The 13,414-nt window shown below is 40.6% G+C and overlaps 1 protein-coding gene across 2 annotated transcripts in view; it reads left to right on the forward strand.

Moving 5' to 3' along the window:
* The window catches only part of itgb5 (integrin, beta 5), a 25,825-nt gene extending 12,639 nt beyond the window's left edge, over window positions 1-13,186 (forward strand). For both annotated transcript variants that reach the window (XM_081713816.1, XM_027009591.3), the window contains exons 11-15: window positions 6,911-7,133; window positions 7,703-7,803; window positions 10,270-10,389; window positions 10,660-10,826; window positions 11,894-13,186. In XM_081713816.1, the coding sequence (XP_081569942.1) occupies window positions 6,911-7,133; window positions 7,703-7,803; window positions 10,270-10,389; window positions 10,660-10,826; window positions 11,894-11,989 (707 nt within the window). In that variant the 3' untranslated portion in view covers window positions 11,990-13,186. The remainder of the gene's footprint in view (window positions 1-6,910; window positions 7,134-7,702; window positions 7,804-10,269; window positions 10,390-10,659; window positions 10,827-11,893) is intronic.
* Window positions 13,187-13,414: the final 228 nt, after the last annotated feature.

Below are 13,414 nucleotides of genomic sequence, written 5' to 3' on the forward strand. Positions count from 1 at the left end.
GAAGTTAAAATGCACAAATCATAAATAGCACGTGAAGGATGAGCTGCTTTGCGTAGCATGTATAGGCCTGATGTGTTGTGCTAGTGCAGTGACAGTTTGACATGGTACCTTGTGTCCTAACCTAGTTTTCTAGTCTCCATGTATAGCCATTCCAAATCATGGATGTTTGCATGTAATGTGCTGTGTTTTTGGCTCTCCACAAAAGCATACTAAAATATTTGGTCAAATTTGAGACAAAGATGAGGCCAGCACTTCATCTTATTTCCTAGCCAATCTGAGAGCATTTTTACTTGCATGGCTGTAGAGTTTTCTCTCTAGTCCTTCCTGGGCACATACCAAAGAATCATGCTAGACTTGATGGCAGTAACCTTATGGGTATGCAGTCTGCATTCTTGCTGGCATTTAAAAAAAATAATAATAATTTTAACATTTAAATCTGAAGAATCAGGGGAAAAAACTTTTTTTGAGAAAAAACAAATTACAGTGCAGTACTTTTTCAGGTACTTTTATGATATTTCTCTGGACACCAATCCTCTACATGGGACTTTATAACCCAAAGGCAACCTATTTTGTAGTAGAAAAATAAGAAGTCCAGCTGTTTAAACCCTGCTTAGACAGAGGGAGACCTTCTGTATGCCCCAGGCTCTGTATTAGCATGCTACTGAGGAAACCGTAGACGGCACCCTGCTCCTTTTCACTGAGCTCTGAGAGGATCGTACTCGTTGTGAGGAAGCACGACAGAATTAAAGCTTTATGAGGGTGTAAGCCTTGAACATTTTGAATAGCAATTTTAATATTTGTATCATTTGTTTATTTATACTATGTCTGTGTATAAGTTTGAGTGTGTGTTTGTATTCCTAGCTATGATCTGAATCACATTTTAAGTAAGAGGCAAGAACGTGGAAGAGCAGCTGTAGCGGCTTCAAAATCAAAACACAGCAGTACACATTCCACCATCTTGGAGCCAGGACAGAAAATGGTCTCAATGCTTGTCGTCCATGAGACCTGAAGCAAGGTGTTTCAAGCCGAGCCATACTTGAGGCTCGAAGTACTCGAGGTACGGATCGGGCTTTGACCATTGACCTCGTATGAAGGGGCTGGTCCATTTTTGGCTTTGTAGGCAAGCATCAAGGTTTTAAATCTGATGCGTGCAGCTATTGGGAGCCAATGAAGGGAACGCAGCAGTGAAGTAATGTGTGAACTTCAGAACATTGAAGACCAGTCATGCTGCTGTATTCTGGACAAGTTGTAGAGGTCTGATGGCTCTTAAAGGAAGATCAGCAAGTAGCGAGTTGCAGTAGTCTAGTTTTGAGAGCACAAGAGACTGCACAAGCACCTGGGTAGCTTCCTTCAAAGGGCCGAATCCTTCGTATGTTACAAAGTAGAAATCTGCAAGACCGGGTTAGAATGTGCCGGTTTATAGCCAGACTGATTGGGATCAAGCAGCTGGTTCTGGGTGAGGAAGAGAGACAATTGATTAAAATCTGCTCGTTCAAGGTCTTTTGAGAAGTGATACAGGTCTGTAGTTGGTAACATTGGAGCCGTCAAGTGTGGCTTTCTTGAGGATTGATACCACCCTGGTGGTTTTGAATGCAGTTGGTATGTATCCAGAAGATAAGGAGTTGTTGTTGATGACAAAGATGAAAGGAAGCAGATCACTTGTGATTGTCTGGAACAGAGTGGAAGGAATTGGATCCAATGGACATGTAGTCAGATTGCTGGAAGTCAGGAGTTGAAGAATTTCATCTGAGGAGAGAGGAGAAAAATAAGTCAGAGAGTTGGGTGTTGGGGAATGCACATTGGTTGGCGGAGTGGGAACAGAGGAAAGACTGGCGGATTGCTGCAACCTTCTCCTCAAAGAAGGTGGTGAAATCCTCAGGAGTAAGAGATGAGGGGGAGGATAAAGGAGAGAAGAACAAATAGTGAAGAGTTTACGTGGACATCTAGGACAGTTCCCCAGCATTTTATGGGGAAACAGGAAACAGTTAACAACACTGTAGCCAGTACAGTGTCTGTAGTTATTTAAGTCTTAGTTGGCACTATACGAAGTCATAATTATAGCTCAGGGCTGCATTCTTAGGAATGTGTAATGTCTCTTGTCCTTCTCATGCTATTCCGACTTACCCGTACTCTGTCTATGCCTCTGGTTTAGTGAAAATACATTGTAACACATACATTTGTATAACCTGTTTACCAATCCCTGACACCTGCATGCGTTTTGCTTGGTAAAAATGATCATTTTTGATCATAGAGCTTTTTTAATTTTTCTATATATGTTTTTTAAAGCAAAGTTGTGGTACCTGTAACTTAACCTTAAAGATTTTTTTTATCATCAAAAGACTCATCTTTTACTCACATTTCCTCCTTTTTTGTTTGTTTGGGGTTTTTTTTTTGGGTGGGTGCAAAAAGAGCTGTTTTAGTTCTTGTTAGCTGATTTTAGCTCTATGAAGCATGTGAAACACTGTTTCTTGACATCCATGCTGGTTAGAGAAACAAAACTAGTGTTCACAGTGATTGCATACTGTTTTTGGGGGACCACTGGAACGTAGTACAAAGGAGTCCTCATGATGGCTGTACATTGCCTGTAGAGAAAGCATGAGAGAGTCTTTTGGATAATTTTGACTGGATGACAATATCAATGATGTGACTCATGCCAAAATGATTTTGTCTCAAACTCTTTATTCAGTGTAGAACTGTCAATGTAGAGTGTTAGAGGTTGTGTATTCACTCCCCAAGATTTCATCATTCACAGTAAACCATGCAGAGAGTGTTCTCACTATAAAATCAAAGAAACTGGTTGCACTTAACAGCAAAAGCAATGACATGCTGTGCTGAAGCATGACATGGAGGTAATGTGACAAACGTTATTCGTCTTGACCCAGGTGCCCTTTCTGTGACAGACAAAAATTTGAGATCACCTTGTTAGAAACAACGGTTAGGGTCAGGTTTCCAGCCCTAATTAATACAATCCATGTTCATACTGTTTGTGTAATCCTTTAAGTAGTTCTCAAAAGTGTGTTCACACATGCTTACTACCCACATTATTAGAATCGTTTACATCTTGAGGGTTTGCAGTTAGAGACGATCACCTTTTTTGTCATGCAAGGTTTATAATCCATTTCTCCCCAATAATTATACACCTGTAAGGCTGTGAGAGAATGCTCCAGAAAGGATATAAGAATGGTATGACCTGATGTGCAATATTTGTCCTAATCTTGATTGTTGATCCTACATGAATCAGGCCACAATCATATTTAACTAGGCTTCATGTATTAAGTCTAAATGAAGTTTTCTGTATTCTTCCCCTTCCTGAGTGCCCTACACAGAAGAGCACTGCTCTAGTACTGACGACATTTTTTTTTGACAGACCTCTATCCCCCTGCTACTTCTGCGTTTGAAGTGGGGTCACCAGTGGTTGCTGTGGTTAGCATTTGCGTGCTTGCCGTTCATTGCAAATTAACTTGGACTTAAATTTACTTGAAACTATTTTCAACATTTTTGTCAATGATTATAATTGCCAGTAATAAACATTGCATATAAACAAAATATTCTAGTCATGTTATAGTGATTGCTACAGTGAAGACTTTTAGGGAGGAAAAAATCTAGTGGCAAAGGCACCTAACCTGCAAAACTTTATTTATTTATTTATTGGAATTAGGGTCCATGTTTGGTGTCTTTTTTTTTCAGGTCTAATTGAAACTTGCCTTCATTTTGCCCATGTGCCAAGGACATGTATGACTAGTTAAATAGTAGTCTGTGGACAAACAGGAAGAAATTTGATTCTTTTCACAAAATCCCCTTCAAGCTGTGGTGGCAACTTTCATTTCTTGTCATTAGTCTGCTGTGGCAATGGAAAGATGTACTACCGCATTTGTAATGGCTGATTTTGCAGAATTGTCTGTCATGATGGCCACAGGAAAAGCCACAATGTCATGTGTCTCTTTGTCCGTTGCTAGTCTGCAATCTGCAGTCTGCAGTCTTCATGTCTGACAGTGTCATCAGAAAAGTTTGAATACAGATATACATGTATGTATGATTCATTAGTCACATGTATGAAATCTTTTCAAGTGGAATGCTGAAGACCAGTGTCCGAATTTTAAAAGCCACCATGTTTTGACTTTTCTTGGGAGAGAAAACTATGTAGCGCGAGTAGCTCTTGTGGAATGTAAGCAACGAGGATGTGGATGGGTGTATAAGGCAGAACGAGTATATACACTATAGGTTCATGCAGGAAACATCTGAGAATGTGCTCATTCCAGATTTCAGATTAAAAAAAAATTAATTTGCATTTATTTTATGAAAGTACATTTCTCAGAAGCTGTGTTTATCTTTCCAGTGTTAGATTTAGAGTACTATTTTTAACAGCTGAGCAGCTAACACACAGTTGATGTTACATTTGCATGATTCACTGTTAAGCCTTTTACAGGAAGGGATTGCTGGTATTTACTTGTATTTAATTGTTTTTTTAACTTAGTACATTGTGGAAAAAATTGCTCTGTACCAAAGGGTATTATTTTGCCATTTCGGATGCATAAAATACCTGGGGTTGTTTGTTTGGTGGTGTGTTTTTTTTGTTTTTGTTTTTCATTTGTGGGTTTGTTTGTTTGTTTTTATTGGGGGTGTATCTTTAAATGCCAACAGTCAGAAATCATCTCCTCTGTGAAACAAAACACCCTGCAACCAAGCTAATAGCTGAGGTCTGCTGTAATTTCCATCGCTCCACGCTGCTGGGGCTTTGACTGTCCTGTGGGTGACCTTATTGGGTCTGACTCTGTCTGTGGGTGAGCTTAGTCTTGTCTGTGGCTTTGACTACCCTGTGGGTGAGCTTAGTGGGTCTGACTGTGTCTGGGGTGGAACCGGGAAAGTCTCTTTCCCAAAGGCTTTTTGGCATGATGCACAATAACTTGGTGACCTAATTCAGCCGGTGTACAAAATGCAAGGAGGAGTGTCTTTCCCTGCCCAAGATCTGTGGTGTTACTCTCATCTTATATTCAAACTAACATTTTATCCTCATAGTAATGTGAGAGTAATGTATTGTGCATTTTCCCTGCACATAAAAGGCCTGACATTTGGAATAAACCATGGTACACTGTGAAATGAACATACTGATCTCAAACATGTTAAAAGATTCCTGCTATGTTAGCACTGAATTTCATCATTGTTTTTGTACCCAAACTCAATTTCATTCGCAACACCACACACAAACACATACACACACACTCATTCACTCACTTACTTACTTTTTCTCCCTCTGTCATTTTTGATGGGGAATAAGGAAACGGGTGTGTTGAGAATGCATGCCTGAACTTGCTTTCTTAAACTAGATCTTTAAGGAGTTGAACATGCAGACAGAATTGTGGGAAGTATTTTTTCTGACCTGCCATGCCCTGAATAAATGGCACCTTCACAGAGTGACTCACCTCTGCGTTCATATGAGACTCTCCCTTTGCGGTCCGGTGTCACAGGAAAAATGATTGTGACCATTGTGGGGTGTGGAGCCTTACAACAACCCAAAAATCGATTTCATGCCAGCAGTTTCACAATGCTTTCTGTACTTTTCCTCAGGAATTCTATATTTTGATGCCAAACAAAATTCAGTCAAATAAAGTCTTGACTTTATTTATTTATTTATTCATTCATTTATTTATTTATTTTAGCTTTTTTTTTTTTTTTTTTTTTTTTTTTTTTTTTTTTTTTTTTTTAGATTAAACATGTATAATATTAGGTTCTTTAATGAAGGGATTCAGATGTTTAACTTGGATTTAAGTTTTACGCTCTAAAAGGTCCTCTGTAAACCAATAGTGGAGTTTCTCGGACTTTATACCCACTCAGAGTATATGAGCACTGCTCTGCTGTCAGATGTAATCTGGCCTGGTTCAGTAAAGGTGTGCACAAGAGTGAGCTTTCTCTCTGTTGTTCTGTCTTCACAAGCATTAATCCTCCATTTGCTTTTATGAACAAGCCCTGATAGTTTCAAATCCTGTTGCATAAACATTGTATACTTCCATTATGTCAGTTTACAAAATCTAGATTATACTATAATTGGAGGCTGTAATTGTAAGTTGTTTTTTTTTAATTGCTTTCTGGTCTCCAACTGACAGTCACTTGTCCTTATTAATTGCCGGCACATAGAGAAGCTGAAGAATTCTACACTCGGGGTGTTTGTCCTGACTGCCACTTCATGTTACACTGCGGCTGTACTGAGCTGCCCGACGTGAGAATGTTATTGTTTAAGAAACTAGGAAAATGTGTGTTGAACATAGCACAGATCCTGTTTAGAAGAGCTGTCTACTGTGCTATGAAAGCTTGTTTTGTTTCTGCTCTTTGCTGAAGCCCCAGGCCTAATCGGGGTTTGAACAGTGATCATCAGTGCTATAATCTCAGTTGATTTCATTCTTCTCCAGTGGACACAGGAGTTTGGATAAAGACGTGAAAGCCGAAAATCTGCATGTAGTCGATCCAGTTGTTTCGCACTGGTCTGGAATGTGGGCAGTGGTTTCTCCTGGGACAACTCTACTTTTATTTTTTTATTTATTTATTTATTTATTTACTTATTTTTAGATTAAGAAATATAGCTCAAGGGCATTCATGGTGATATTCAAATTGGTAAATGCAAGAGAGCTTTTCACCTGCAAATGCGGTGACCTCAATGTTTGTAAATGTCTTGTGTGTGAATTTGCTTGCCGTGAGAGGTATCGTTTTAGTGATCTGTTTTTTAACCTGGGTCTGTTTTGCACTGGTTGTTTGACAAGTACCCTTTGTTTTCAGGGAATATAAATGAAGTTTTAGTTAGTTCATTTTAGTTATTGTTTTGTGTGTGTGTGTGTGTGTGTTTGCACGCTCATGCGGATGTGTGTTCGTGTGTGTGTGTGTGTCTGTGGGTGTGGGTGTGTTCTCTCCCTTTCTCTAGGTCATGGTGATTGCCATTGTGGGGAGTGTAAATGTCATGCTGGCTACATTGGAGATAACTGCGACTGCTCCACAGAGACAGCCGCCTGTGTGTCCGAGGATGGGAGGATGTGCAGCGGGCGGGGCAGCTGTGTGTGTGGCCGCTGCCAGTGCACTGAGCCAGGGGCATTTGGGGACACATGTGAAAAGTGCCCCACCTGCCCTGACGCCTGTGCAACAAAGAGGTATGACACAGAACTGTCCTAGGGACCGTGACTCAGCTCCAAGATTATTCATGTTATTCAACAAGTGATCAGGCTCGTGGATCGGCCTATAGTTTCGGTTTGGCTCTTTCGGTAGCTCAGTAGTGACCCGTGTGCACCAAATTTCCTCAGCCTTGTTATTGTTGTCTCTTAGTGATGTCTATCACAGTGATGAGTTCTTTCGTCTGTCCATTACTAATGCATGGCATGTGAAAGTGATATGAACAAGGTTCTCATTCCTTGTATGACCCCTGCCCCTTAGAGTTCTTAAAAAGGTCATGATCCTGACCCTCTCATTGCTTATTCACTGGTCCCCATGACGCCTGGGTTTGGCTTTTTCATCCAGTTATGAGATTTATCTTTATCGGCATTTGATGCTCCCTCTGTGCCCGTCTCTGGAGGCGTATGGCCCTTGTCAGTCTTCAGAGACTGAGCTCTTTGAGCAGACTCGCCCACGTCTATGAACTCACTTTAACCTCAGTGCCAGTCATGCTAATTGTGTGGGGAATGTGGGTGAGTGGGCGGACAGTGAACCTCAGGTCTCTCTGCAGGGAGTGCATTGAGTGTCACCTCTTCAACACGGGGAAATTCACAGACAATGACACCTGTCAGCGCATGTGTAAGGATGAGATCATCATCAAAGAATCACTGAGTAAGTAAATGCACAGGAACATGGTGAATGGTGACTTGGAGTAGGCCTGTTAGTTTGATTTCATGTGTAGTATTATGGTGTGAACACTGCTCTGAGGAAGCTCATCCATTCCTTTCTTGAGCCTCAAATCATTGCGCTGAAAAATACAATCTCATCGGTTGAATTACTGCTGTCCCCACATGGGCCTTTTTTGTGATGTCACTGAGCCCAGGCCTAGTTAGCTCACCTGAGGTTGGACTACTGTTGTTTTACAACTGCACCTAAATGGGAGTGAGGAAAAATGGATATTCCTGATAAATAAATGTCTGAGCTGCATGTGGGTGTACTGGAAAAATCCAGACTCACCTTGAGATACTGCAGCACACTAGCATAAATACCAAAACAAAAGTCAGTTAAATCATTACAATAATGGTACAGTAGTGGACCACCATAGATGATGAACAGGATTAAAAAGCCTAAAATTTCAATAGTGCAGTGCAGTTAAGGCTTGTAGTTCAAAAGGTTTCACACAACATGGCAGTTTGAGCGGCATTGCAAAGAGAATTACAGCTCTTAGAATATTAGAAGTGGGAGGTAGAAGTCCTAGCATCCTGAAGGAATGTGAAAAGACGGCTGCCTCCTGGCACAAGTGTTGCTCCTTTGTCTTGCTGACTGTGGTGTTCTCCACTCAGAGTTCTGACTCCTCGTTGTCAGGCGCATGACAGTCGGATCATCAGCAACTTTGATGGAGTTTTTGCTTGCTGACCCATTTTTTATGTGACTTGTAAAGGGCTGATAACAACTGCTTGTACTAATATATTGTGATGGGTATGTCATTAATGGCCTGTGCTTCAGCTGAACCAGATCCTACCTGGGACAAAAGGAACAGACTGTTTCTACTTTTAACTGTCACAAACTGTTCTGTGATTGAGTTACTGCTCCCCGATGAGCACAAAGTGCATCGTCTCTAACCTCTCTGGCACGACGCTTCCTAAAGTGTGCTCACATGGACAAAGCTGTTTCCTTGGCACTGTGTTTAAGAAAGAGCCTTGCGTAACAGGCCTCTCTCAGTAGCAGAGCTGCAGTGTGCGCACACACACACACACACACACACACACACACACACACACACACACACAGAAAGTCTAGCTGTAACTCAGCTCCAGTACTCACTGAGGTCTAGCCAAAGAATGAATCAAACTTTTTTTTTTTAAAGGTAATTTGGGTTCTTCCCTTTTTGGTTTTCTGTGTTTAATTAGTAGTCAACTGGTTAACTGCTTCTAATGTGGTAGCATCAGACAACTAGTCTGATAGTTTGAACCTGCTTGGAGCCCTCCGGTATACACACTTTAAATATATACCAGTATTAGGCAGGGTCCGTTTCCTTGTGAGAAAATACTGACAGGTGCTTAATTTTTGTTATTGTTATGATCATGTGACGGGTGTAACTGATCTCCAATTAAATAGGCATATGGCAAGGAGTCATTCGAAGCGTAGCGAACAAGCGTTAAGCGCTTAAGTATCGGCAGTGCCTCACTGAGAAACACACGGTCAGGAGTGACCTTGTTGGCTCTGCTTATGTTATTATGTCAGCCAGTTATAACGCCCCGAGCCTGTGAAAACCATCACTTAATTACAGAGGTTAGCCCTCTGAATACACTCATCTAGCTCTGTGCAGATGCTTGCTATTACCTTGCTATGACATAATTAGCAGGTGCCTCGCACCGTTAAATATATGCTCATGCTGAATATTTTAATTAAGGTATATATTTATTAAAAATGCATTTGTGGTGTTAAAGCACTCAGACGTGTTTTAAAATTCCTCTTTGAATTGTTTGAGTAGTCTGTAAACAAACCAGGATGTTTCTCTAGGCCACCAGTTTTGTGCTCAAACATCATAAACTGCTTCATTCCTGGAGACATTTTCCAGTCCAGGAATGTATTAAGAAGTCAGCCTTCTGCAGCACTCTAAGGCTTGCATGCATGACTGAAGGTCTAGAAGATTCAGGGCCTCTGTGTGCCCCAAAGATCACGGAGCTGCTGTTTCACAATACTTGGCGGCTGTTTTAGCCGATGACTTCCCTAATGGACTCCACATGTTCATTCCAGAAACTTTCAGAACACTGGAAGAGTGGGAATTGAAGCGAGATGGTGTCTTCTCAGCCCTTATAACTTAGGACATGTCCAAATAGATCTAAACTGTTTTTTCCCAACTTGTATTATTAAGTCTGGAATGCAAGTTTTCAATTTTTTTCAATATCGAGGGTCTGCATGTTTTCTCTTCATTTTGACTTTGTGGCTGAGCCCTTTTGTCCAGCTATTTCATTAAAGATCTCTCACTCTCTCTTCTTCCCCTTTCTCTCTTTTGCTCTGTCTCTACCTCTTTCTCACTCCATTCCTCTCCTCACTATCTCCACTCACTCTCTCTCTCTCCTATCTCCTCCCTCACTCTCTTCCTATCTCTCACTCCCTTTCTATCTTTCTCAGACTCAGATGATCCAAGCACAGTGCTGTGCCTGTATAAGACAGAGAATGACTGTGTGATGAAGTTCACCTACTCGGAGCATGCCAGTGGCCAGTCTGTCCTCACTGCACTCAAGGAGCCAGGTCAGTGTGCACAGGTGTCAGCCTCTGACGAACCCCTGCAAACACCACACTCCCTCTGCTGTCAAGGTTCCAAGAGGGTAGAAAAAGGACAGATGATAAGATTTTAAATAGTTTGGGTTCAATCTGGAGATGTATGTATGTAGGACTGTTTATAAAAATATCAGTCAAGCTATGACTATTTTCAAATGAAGGTGTCCATTTTGTGCGACCCTTTGTGTGTGCACTAAATGTATGTATATTTGGTGTGGGTGTGTATGTGTGTGTTTTCAGAGTGTGCTGCTGCCCCTGATGCTGCCACAGTGCTGCTTGCAGTGGTTGGCAGCATTCTGTTGGTGGGTATCATGCTGCTGGCCATCTGGAAGCTGGTGATAACCATTCATGACCGGCGTGAATTCGCCAACTTCCAAAGCGCTCGCTCACGGGCACGATACGAGATGGTAAGGGAAATAAAATATGTTTGTGACACATCTGCAATTGTAGGAAGGGCTAACGGAACTCTGGAACAATCTCTAAATAATAACTCTGGAATAAACAAAATATTTCGCTTCTTTGGTTTTCCGAGTTCTTAATTAGCTGCTCATGAATAATATATATTAAATATAGTAATATAATCTAAAATAGTTTAGCTGTATTCAGTGACTGTTATTATCTTCTGCCACCACCTGAATAAAAACTTAAAAATATAGACTACAACAGAAGTTTAGAAGCAATGCTAACTTTGTCCAAATAAACATGAAAATGTATTTTTGTCATGAGCAGTTAACATAAAAAGGTTTTAGTTTATTTGTTTTGTTTGGTTTTTTTCCACATTCATCAAAACACTTTTAGATTTAAGGACAGCACAATATATTCAAAGTATCCTTTCATGGTATTTTAGAATTTATTTCTTGCTGTTCTGACATTCTGAGATTTAATTGGTATTTCTGGAAGTCCTTTTTTTTTTACTGGTGAGCATTGCGTTTTCATTGAGTGGTTAAGTTCATCCTCTGGGAGCTAAAGTTGTGCCAGATCCAGTGACTGTGGAGTTTCCAGAGGATAGCTTGTTGTGCTTTCCTATGTAAATGGATGTCATAGATTTTATTGTAGGTCTTGAATCACTTTTCTGTTGTATAATAATAAAATTTTGTCCATTTATTGTCAGCGTGCGTGCGTGCGTGCATGTGTGTGTTTTTAACTTTTTCATGTCATTCCCAACATTCCAGTTGTGCTCTATTGTATGAAGCAGCCAAAGAGGCATACTGTTTGTTAGGCCCTTAACTGTAAACAGTTTTAAGCTCCAGCCTTAAATTCTGAAATGAGTGAAAGCACTATGCTTATTGAAACCATACGGCTCCCTGGACTTCTCCATTCATGTGGGAGAATGGCGCGTCATAGTGGGCATTCACAGGCTCTGGTCCACAGCCTCTGGATGATCTTCCCCACGACCATGTACATTTCAATGAATCCATGTGACCTAGTTTCCTCTCTGACTCCTTTCTTCTGTCCTTTCCTGTCTTGTTCCCAGGCCTCCAATCCCCTCTACAAGCAGCCGATCTCCACTCAGCCAGTGGAGACCGTTTTCCAAATGCATGGCAAGTCATATAATGGAGGCGTTCACTGATCCTTGACCTGCTGGATGGGATTGGACACATGGCAGAACTGGTCCAGTAGGCACTGTTTACATTTCCGTGGAAAAGAGTGGAAAGACTTTGACAACAAAGTATTTTATTGCCATTAGAGTCTGTTCTGGTTGATGTGGGGTTGAGAAGTCGGGACCTGGACATTTGTGGTCCTTTCTTGAGGTCTAATGACTGAACCACCATTGTATAAATTGGAGAGTTTTGTTTCTGGAGTAATGGACACCCATGCATTGCTGATTCTGTGTTTCTACAGTTCTAACCACAATTTCTCCAAATTATGGAGGATGCTGTATGAATTGCATTGTACAAACAAATGAGGCATTGATTATGCACATATGCATTTTTTTAACATAAGTGCCCTTCACAGTCACCTAAACCTGCATTCTACATAGAAGGAGATTGTTTTACTACATGGACAGCTTTCAGTCCCTTGAAGATTTTGAATTTGTAGAACAACATAGTGTATTTTTACTGATAGGTTTGGTACTAATAGAGCAATAACTTACATTTTGTTTTGCACAGTGCATATTAAATTAAGGTTTATAAAGTGAAAATTGAGAACACCACTCTTACTAGTTTTTGTGCATAAACTGTATTGTGTTTGCACATTTTTTCCTCAATTTGAAGGCCGCCAAGTGTTTTCCGTGGAGATGCAGTAACACTGTACATTGATCATTGGGGAGTGTTTTATTTTGTTAGGGAGGGATTGAATCAGTGTGGTGGCTGGGTCTGAGTCACATTTACACACCCATCCCAATGGAAATGGAGGTGGAGAAGGTATAAAGCAAAAAATTATTTCTGAGTTTAGTCCCACTCATGAAGATTGTGGATATAATGATTAAGCAGACCTAAATAGACTATACTCAGTAATCAAAATTTGACTATTACATGATAAGCCAGCTGTCATAAGGATTCCATAGGTGGCTAGTTTAGGCTTTCTTTCACATTGCAGTGAAGGCCAAATCCACTTATTTTCCACATCTTTAACTAATTTTGTTTTATGCATGCTTCTGAATACATGCCCATGTGCAGAAGGGAAAAATGTGATTAATTACATCCTGTAGCCAAGCCTAGAACACTTATTAGGCCCCCCTGACTGGGCACTTTGAAAGGTGTGTGGATCTCTGGCACAAAAGGGTGTTTTTGGGGTCTGAAATAAATAATGGGAAATAATGCAGGATGTGTGTGATGAAGTCTTGTTCTGATGTGTTTCAACACCTGTGGACTATGTTGGTGTGTTTTAAAAGACTAATCTTGATGAGCCTTATGCATAGCAGAACATGCATAAACTGCCTTAGTAAAGCAGATAAAATAAGTAAACAGGAAAAATAGTTTTTAATCAGTTTCCAATATAATTTAAAATTGACCATCATTTTAACAACATCGGCATCACTCAGTTATTGTTA

The sequence above is a fragment of the Electrophorus electricus genome, chromosome 4 (genome assembly GCF_041902795.1).
Source record: "Electrophorus electricus isolate QZ-2024a chromosome 4, ASM4190279v1, whole genome shotgun sequence".
Lineage (NCBI taxonomy): Eukaryota > Metazoa > Chordata > Actinopteri > Gymnotiformes > Gymnotidae > Electrophorus > Electrophorus electricus.